This window comes from Myotis brandtii, unplaced genomic scaffold (assembly GCF_000412655.1).
Source record: "Myotis brandtii unplaced genomic scaffold, ASM41265v1 scaffold146, whole genome shotgun sequence".
Taxonomy (NCBI): domain Eukaryota; kingdom Metazoa; phylum Chordata; class Mammalia; order Chiroptera; family Vespertilionidae; genus Myotis; species Myotis brandtii.
The window spans coordinates 404,359-413,989 of record NW_005355247.1 but is presented as its reverse complement, the minus strand read 5'-3'; the positions used below and the strand labels follow the sequence as shown (position 1 = coordinate 413,989).

At 37.5% G+C, this 9,631-nt stretch overlaps 1 protein-coding gene across 1 annotated transcript in view; it reads left to right on the top strand.

Moving 5' to 3' along the window:
• Positions 1-9,631, top strand: part of JAM2 (junctional adhesion molecule 2) — a gene marked incomplete at its 5' end in the record, with an annotated part of 43,620 nt that overhangs the window by 18,942 nt on the left and 15,047 nt on the right. The window contains one exon of the mRNA XM_005861211.2: positions 5,276-5,341. Within this exon, the coding sequence (XP_005861273.1) occupies positions 5,276-5,341 (66 nt within the window). The remainder of the gene's footprint in view (positions 1-5,275; positions 5,342-9,631) is intronic.

Here is a 9,631-nt window from a genome sequence, read left to right as displayed (position 1 = left end):
GGGAGAAGGTACATTTCCATAACACAAGGGAGCCAGGTGCAGTTACATCTCCATAAGACAAGGGAGCAGCAACAGAGACATTTCCGTAAGACAAGGGAACTGGCAGTAGCCAAAAAAAAGTCTATATTTACAAAATAAAGAAGGAAAAAAGCCCAAAAGGAATTGGAGGACAATGAGGGAGGAGGGCCTCAAAAGTCACTATAGTAACCAATTCGAAAGGGAATATTGACCAATCAGAGGAGATATCAGGACACAAACTGCAGCCTTTATAAACCATGGAAACAGGAAGTCGGTGGGACCCTTTCCCCCACCCGACGTGGGGGTCTGTTCTGTGTGGCTCTTTTCCTCTCCCCACATGGGAGTCTGTACTTGTTCTTCAATAAATCTCCACCTTTGCTATACCACTTTCTGTCCGTGGATTCATTCTTCGACTCCAGTGGACAAAGAATCCGGGTTCCAGTCCAAAGATTCCGTATCATTATCAAAACCACAAGGCTATTAATTTTTACTTTGGATAATTTATGAAATAATTTATATCCAGTTTTTATAGCTTGTTTGTGTGCATGGTAATCTCTGTAACATATCAATTTTTGCTAAGTATGTTTTTAGTTAAAAGCATTCATTTAAACAACACTTTTATAGTAAATTTTAAAATTGTGATACTGTCAAATGAGTATTTATTTTTAGTCAAACCAGATTATTTTAGGTAAGTGATAAACAATGTAAGAACGTTTATCCTTACAGTTGGGGAGGGGAAGAAACACAAAGGTTTCTTTTGACTTAGCTGGGAGTTGTTAGCAGTTATGGAAGTAATCATCTCTTAGCCTCATCTTATGAATTTCTGCCAGAGATTTTGGCACACATCCATAACTATTAAAGATGTTTTGTAGCTAACCTAACTTTAAAACAATCACCGACCTCAATCAGCAGACAATTTTATTTGTTTTCCTATTTAACTTGTTCTGGAAAATTGAAGGGAAAATAAAAATCAGTTCAAGAAAGCAGCCAACAGAGACTATCCCTAACATCTGTTAGTGAAATGTTTATACGAAATCCAACATTTTGTTTTCATAAGAAGAGTTATTGAGTGCAAGTTTTAAAAAATTAAAACTGAATGCCAAGAGTAGGAAGGCTGAAACAAGATAGAAATCTTATAATACATAAATTTTTGATAAAGATTTAGAACTTTGTCTTTAATAAGTTTAACAAAAGTAACCACACGTTTTAGTTCTTTTTACTTAATTAAAAGCAAACCTTGAAGTGAATAGAATTAGAGGAAAGAAGGTAGCTAGGAGGAGATGCTTAAAAATCACAAAAATAAATATTCAACTACCTATTTATTAATTCATGAAAACGAATCCTCATTTTAATTTTTGTTTTGTTTTTACCTTTATAGTTTTGCCAATTCAACCAATCCTCACTTTTTTAGTGTCTGGGACACATTATTTTTTTCTGTTCAAATATATACATATAAAAATTATGAGGGACTTCCAATCTGAAGTTAACAGCTATTATTTTCCACAGAACTTTTAAAGTGATTTTCGAAAATTTAAGAAACTTTTCTCAAAGGAATGTTAAGCAAGTGGAAAAATTGAAAAGGTGGGAAATGATTTAACCCAGTCCTAACCTTCCAACCTCAGGCTGAATGAATGTTCACCTCGAATGAAAGCTGGCCCAAGCCTCCTCAAGAAAATAAACACACTCAGTGGGCCCTGCAGTGTTTGAAAAGTTCAAAGATATGATGATGCGAAGGGAACACAGAAGATCTTTTCCTATTTTGCCCAGACTTTTCCTTCAGCTTGTTTCAAGGGAATATGAGTCTTCATTGTTTTGTCTAAATAGTACTAAAATCCTTTAAAAATGACAAACACCAGTCCTCATTGGAATTTCTCTGAGGGCACTAATTTACATGTTGCTAAAGGAGAAAAGAGACTTTTTCAAAGTGTGCTTTGAAAGTTTCACAGAATAATGGTTTGGAATCAGAATCACCGGCAAAAAAAAGAAAATCCTATTATTTAGATGTAGGTAGAAAGCAACAAGAATACATGAGGCCTTGGCTTCCCCAGCTCACTTAGGAGGGATCTGGCTTGGCCAGCTTAGTCCTTCCCTTCCTCTGCTCTCTGAAGATCCGGACCCCGCCTGTAGACTATGGTCTACACAATAAAACTGGGGAAGGAGAGGAGAAGCTGGAAAAGAAAGGCACGGGGGCAGGGGGGAGGGGGGTAGTTAGAGGAACATGGTACATATTCTGGTTTGGGACAGAAGTATATGGGAAGGAGAAGAAGGTTATTTAAAAAGATTGCTTAGTCCCCTGCCTATGAACCAGGAGGTCATGGTTCAATTCCCTGTTAGGACACATGCCAGGGTTGCGGGCTTGATCCCCAGTGTGGAATGTGCAGGAGGCAATTGATCAATGATTCTCTCATCATTGATGTTTCTGTCTCTCTCTACCTCTTCTTTCCTCTCTGAAATCAATAAAAAAAATTTTTTTTAATGGTACACTACCATAGAGAATTGTTGTAAGAGTCAAATAAGTTAACATTTGTAAGGTGCTAGGAATGTCGCCTAACGTCTAAGTGCTTAATAAATGTCATCTATTGTTCTTTCTCCTTCCTTCTTTCCTTCCTTCCTTCCTTCCTTCCTTCCTTCCTTCCTTCCTTCCTTCCTTCCTTCCTTCCTTCCCTCCTTCCTTCTCCTTCCTCCCTTCCTTCCTTTCTTCCTTCCTTCCTTTTTTTCCTTTCTTTCGAGATGGATTGCCCAGGGATTTAACCCGAAACCTAAGTATGTGCCCTGACCAGGAATCGAACCTGAGACCTTTCAATCTATGGGACTTTCCAACCAACTGAGCCACACCAGCCAGGTCTCTTGTTCTTTCTTAAGAGCCCATTAAGATCCTGTTCTCCAACTCACTTCCTCCTCTCTACCATAAGGCTGGGGAGAAGGTATGACTTTTCTTAAACATTTGCATCAGCTATGATTCATTTCCGTTTCCCTCATAGTCAAGGTTTCCAGATGTGGAAAGGCTGGAAATACACTGCTTTTTTCTCTCTGGTTTTGGCTTCGTACATCCCCTCCTGAGGCAAAGAACTCTTGGCTGCATAAGGTGGGGGAGGACAAATATTCCAAAACATTGTCTTGTACGGTACACAATTCTCAGTCTATAGATGGAAACTGATGAGTAAATAGATGGAATGATGTTACATCATGGGCAATACCTAAATTTCTGGCATGAGTGACCATGTGGATTGTGGTGTTTTTCACTGTAATAGGATATATAGAAAGAAAACAATGTTTAGGGGTAAACATATGAGTTTATTTTTGCCTATGAGTTTGTGGTTTTTATAGGAAATGGAGATATAGATAACCTATAGAAAGAGCAGTTTATGGATTTAATCTCATCATCATCACTGTATAATCTCAGGAGACAAATTAGAGCTGGATATACAGATTTAGGACTTTTTAGCAAATAAATGGTTGTTGAATGAATGAGAGTATAAGAAATTATATAGAAAGGAGTTAGTTGAGTCAGAAAAGCCATTTCTGGATGGTTGATGGATGGATGGGAAGAACCCACAAGGGTTACAGAATGAAGATTAGTCATGTCACACAATCCAGGGAAGTCAACAGAGTCGGATGTCAGAGAGAGATTAAGTAAGATAAACACTGAAAATTGTCCATTGGATAAGGCAACAGTGGGATCATTTTTGCCTTGGCAAAAACAGGCTTGTAGATCTTACAAAGACAGAGGCAGATGATAGCATGAACAGCGAAACAGCACTCCTAGTACATTGTAGAAACATATTCAAGAAATAACCGTTAGGTTTTTATGATCAGTTTAATTTGGTCTTAGGTTATTTCATATATGAGTTGGGGGTGAATAATGAGTAGCAGCAGTTGGGTCATTTTACCTAAATTGTTTTCTTAAGCTAACCAGCAAGCATGCTTTGTATTCTGACTTTGAAATAATTAATACCAGTCCAGTATTGCATACTTATGACACCTTCCCCAGTGAATTGCTTGCCTTCAGGAACCCTTCATTAGTGTTGGTTTGACCTGACCCCATTTACTGGATTCCTCTCAATAGTATACAATGCGGAAGGGTATTATTTATGCATTGAACAAATATTTATTCTGCCTTGATTTATGCTAGGTACTATTTTAGGTGTTCGGGCTATATCAGAGAGTACAACAGGTAAAAATCTTTCACTGTAGCATTTATATTTCAGATATATATACTTATAGGAAATGATTTAAATTATTTTTAAATATGGTCATGAAATTGACGGTAGAATGACATCCATAACACAAAATTATACATATCAAAGATTGAATTAGAAAGTTTTAATTCCTGGTTCTGCTACTTGGTTGTTCCAGTCTTAGTATGTCTATTCATAAGGTATATGAAAGTCAATAACTATGTTGTATACCTGATGCTAATAGAATATTGTATGTCAACTGTAATTGAAAAATAAATTTTAAAATCTTTAAAAGAAAGTAAGAGATCAACCGAAGGACTTGTATGCATGAGGTAGGGGAGGGGGCGGGGGGTAAGGGAGGGCGGGGGGGAGGTCAATGGGGAAAAAAAGGAGACATGTGTACTACTATTTGTAATACTTTAAACAATAAAATAAAATTTAAAAAAAGTAATGTCTAGTACAGCAGGTCACTCTGAATATTGAATTTTATAGAATAAAAGTAAAGTATGTATGAACACTTTTAAAGTGAAATTTTATATAAGGTTATGGGCATGATGATATCACCATCATCATCATCACTGTATAACTCTCAGATCACATTAGCCACCATAATTACCATAATGACCCATTTTCATATGATGAAGGTACAGTCAGGGATAAGGTCCTAAAGTAGTTTATATCCTTGAAAGAGGTGCTAAAAATTAGTAGTTTTTACTTGGGGGACAATATCCTCTGACACAAGATTATATATTAGCTGAATTAAGGACATACACTCTTGTTTAACAGTGGGGCTTGTGAAAGGGTGTTGTCTTTTAGGGAACCCTAATAGATTTATGGGTTCTGCTTTGGGAAATGCTTAAAAGGTAAAACCACAATACAGAACACGGAAGAGACATATAATGGTTTGGCATGGTTTTTCTTATATTGATACTTTAAAACTTATGTGCTGAGAATTATATGAAACTGTCACCAAACTTGAGGCCTGTTTTCTTTAATATGGCATCCCGTGCATCCCATTCAAACATTTTAAAAAGACCTCTTGCACTATTTTAATTATCCTATCTGTTTTAATCTTCCAGGTCCTAAGACCTTTGGATTGTCTGACCCAAAAGACCATCAAGTAATCACAGCAATAGAGTATCAAGGTAGAGTACCTTACTGCTTTTCACAGACTGTTTTGTATAAATGACCCAAGAGTATGGCACATGTGAAGTTATCTTTCTGTTTGTCCAGACCTTCTGCCTCACCTCACAGTAATTCTTCTGCCTAAAATGCCATTTCTGCCTTGGGAACTCTTTTTCCACCTCCTCAGTGGAAATTTTGGATATGCGATGGAAGACCTGATGTACAAGGAAGGTCTCTTATTGCGTAAATTATCTGGAACAAAGCAAATCTAATTTGTGAAACTGGGGAGATGGAGATCTTGAAAGTTTCCAGTCAGGTAGATGTGGTAAATGGAGATTAACACCGCAAACCTCATGCTATTTAATGTATTTAAAATGGCATGAATATAGCCTATTTTGAGGTGCCATTTTGCTGTTTATTTTAGCTTCTTCAAAATATTTTAGTTTCAGTTTTGCGAGATGAAAATGTTCTGGAGGTTGGTTGCTCAACAATGTGAATATACTTACCATGATTGAACTGTACAATTAAAAATCAAGATGTTGCGCTAGCTGTTTTGACTCAATGGATAGAGTGTTGGCCTGTGGACCAAAGGGTCCCGGGGTTGATTTCGGCCAAGGGCACATGCCTGGGTTGTGGGCTTGATCCCCAGAGGGGGGGGGGGTGCTGGAGGCAGCAGATCAATGATTCTCTCTCATCATTGATGTTTCTATCTCTCCCTCTCCCTTCTTCTCTGAAATTAAAAATATATTTTAGAAAATCAAGATTTTAAATTATGTCTATTTTACCACAATTTAAAAAAATGTTAATGGTTTTAATAGCCAACAATTTATAAGGCTTTTATAAGTTTACCTCAAATATTGACTATCTACTACTTTTCTGAAGTCTCTTTTACCTGGAACACAATAATCCTAGGAAAATAGAAGAATGACTGTTTCTTAAATGTCATACTTGTTGAGGCAGAGATGGTAAGCATTTAAGAAACAAGTCCTGATGTCTGATCCCTCTCCTTTAGGCATGTCTTAGGTTCCCAGAGGTAGAGAGGGATAGTTTAAAGGAAAGAGCAAAAATTATAGGTGAGGACTGGGGTGTGGAGGAATTAAATGAATTATTAGTATTTAACCAGTGCTTACAATAGTACTTGGCACATTGTGTTATCTGTGATTATTTAGTAAAAACATGCTATAATAAGAGTCAGCCTATCATTCAAAAATAACATCACTTAATAACAAATTACTTAAGTATTTAGAAAGTTCTAATATTTTACATGAGTAAGCTAATACAATACTCTTATCATGGCTTAGTTTTAAATGGGCAGAGGTGGGAGGAAGAAATGAAAGATTGGAAGTAATTTGGAACTATGGGACGTACGTAGAGGAAGGATGAGCAGGTCTGGAAGAGGTACCAAAGACACTGTCAAGGCCAAAACAGTGAGCTCATTGAGAGGAAGATGGGTCAGGATGCTCATGAGGGACAAGGAATGAAGTTAGTTTCTCCTACTTTTTACTTTCCTGGAGGTTCTAACTGTTGAGTGCAACAGGATACCATGGATATACATCCATCCCTGCCCCCTCGGCCCTATGCCATGATATCTGAATTAGAATGCAAGTTATATTCTTTAGTCTTACATTCCTTTCTAAAAAACTTACTGAGCTCTGGTTGGTGGGCTCAGTGGTTAGAGCATCAGCCCTCACCCCAAGGGATCACAGGTTCGATTCCCCTGGCCTGGTCTGGGCACATGCAGGAGGCAACCAATCTATGTCTCTCTCACATCAGTGTTTCTATCTTTCTCTCTCTCCCTCCCTTCCAGTCTCTCTAAATATCAATGGAAAAAAATACCCTCAGGTGAGGATTAACAAAATAATAATAATGATAATAAATAAAAAACTTATTCAGGCTAAATTCACATAACATAAAATCCACTGTGTTAAAGTAAACAATTTAGTGGCATTTGTACATTCACAATGTTGTGCAACCACTACCTCCATCTAGTTTCAAAACATCGCTCCATACTAAAACTCTGTACCATTTACTTTACTTTTTAAAAAATATGTTTTTATTGATTTTAGATAAAGAGGAAGGGAGAGGGAGAGAGAGAGAAACATTGATGTGAGAGAGAAACATCAATCGGCTACCTCCTGCATCCTCCCTGCTGGGCATTAAGCCCACAATCCGAGCATGTGCCCTGACTGGGAATCGAACTGGTGACCTCTCGGTGTATGGGATGATGCTCAACCAACTGAGCCACACCAGCCAGGGCTACATTACATTTTTTTAAAAATATATTTTATTGATTTTTTACAGAGAGGAAGGGAGAGGGACAGAGAGTCAGAAACATCGATGAGAGAGAAACACCGATTAGCTGCCTCCTGCACACCCCCTACTGGGGATGTGCCCGCCACCAAGGTACATGCCCTTGACCGGGATCAAACCCAGGACCCTTCAGTCCCCAGGCCGACGCTCTATCCACTGAGCCAAACCTATCAGGGCTACGTTACTTTTTAATGTGTGTTTTATGTTTACTGCAGAAAATTCTTCTATAATTTATTGCAATCAAATGTTAGTCTTAGTCCCAAGTAAGTATTTTCTATCTTTTTGTTTCACCTCTGCTCCTTTTAATTAAGAATTACATTTTGGTTCCATTTTCTATGTGCCCCAATCATTCCAACTTGGCTCTCCATAAAGCAAAAATAAATTTCTATCTTCTACCACTTTTTAGTTTTAGAATATTGCATATAGTAACTTGATTTCACTTGCAGTCTAAAATATTTTGTGATTTATGTATATGTGTGTTCCATCCAATTCATTCAGCTTCTTGTCTCTATCATTCTGATGTCAATACCAGTAAATCATGAATTAATTCCTTCTTTCCAGTACTGCTGTTCTGTATCACTTCCCATAGTGGAGCTAAAAACAGAATAAGACCAAAAAAAGGGCGCCTCTGTCAGGCTTATAAATTATATGAACAGCCTTATGTCGAGTGTCCAACCCCGAGAGCTATAAATTAGGGTTTAATAGGATGCTTTTCTCCACAGAAGTAATTTGAATTCTTCACAATTACTTTAGTAGTATCAATTCTCTTCTTGCATTATATAAGATTTTGATGATTTTTAACTTGAGCACAGAGAAGAAAACCAGAAGATAGTCAGCAGTACAGAATCCTAGAAAAACTAAAATTCATAGTGTAGCAAAATATTTGTTCTAATCAAAACACAGAATTAGCCCTCCCTGGTGTGGCTCAGTTGATTGGGCATTGTCCCGTGCACCAAAAGGTTGCCAGTTCAATTCCTGGTCAGGGCACATGCCCATGCTGTGGGCTCAATCCCCAGTAGAGGGCATGCAGGAGGCAGCCAATTGATTTTTTTTTAAATATGTTTTTATTGATTTCAGAGAGGAAGGGAGAGGGAGAGAGAGATAGAAACACTAATGATAAGAGAGAATCATTGATCTAGCCAATTGATGCTTTGCTCTCACATCAATGTTTCTCTGTCTTTCTCTCTCCCTTTCTCTCTCTAAAAAAAAAGCAATAAAAAAACAGGCACTAAACTTTAAAAAAAACAAACAAGAATTACCTTTTCTAAATCTAAATGAAATAACATCTTAATGGAAAAACTTGGTGCATTTTTTTTGTTTCAATATGTCTTATTTTGAGAAAATATGATTTATCTCTATATAATTTTCTTTGCTGTCTCAGAGGTAACATTATAGTTCAAATCTAAGTGATTTTTTAGGTAAATTTGTAATTGTAATAAAGTGTGGATTTCTGTCATGCCGAGGCAGTCTTACCACTACAACTAAGAGAAGCTCCTCATGTATGAAAGTAGTAATGACCATTTATGGCGCATGTACTATATGAAAAGTGCCATGTGCACCCAAGTACATAAATACATCATCCCATTTAAACCTTACAACAACTTTACCTATTGTGCAAGTTAGGTAATTTGCACAATATCACACAGCTGGTATTTGTCAAAGGTCTAACTTCAAAGCCTGTGCTAAACTACTGTATGCTGATGTAATGACCCTGAGGGCTAGATGCAGAATGATGCTGGCCTTGAGTGTTGACTTTTGGCTGAGAAGAAAAAGGAGAGTCCATGGCAGTTTATCTTTTAAGTTCACTTGGTTCTTTATACTCAGATGTTGACCTCAGATTTACTGTTCCTCACGGGTCTAGGGGTCAAGGTGCTGGCACCTCAGGATCTGGGCCCTGGCTCATCCCTTGCTTAGTGCACTCCCAAAGAACCACATGGCAAATTCCAAATTGGAATTCTAGGACATTCTAGTTAGAATTCTAAGGAATTCTTTCCATCTTT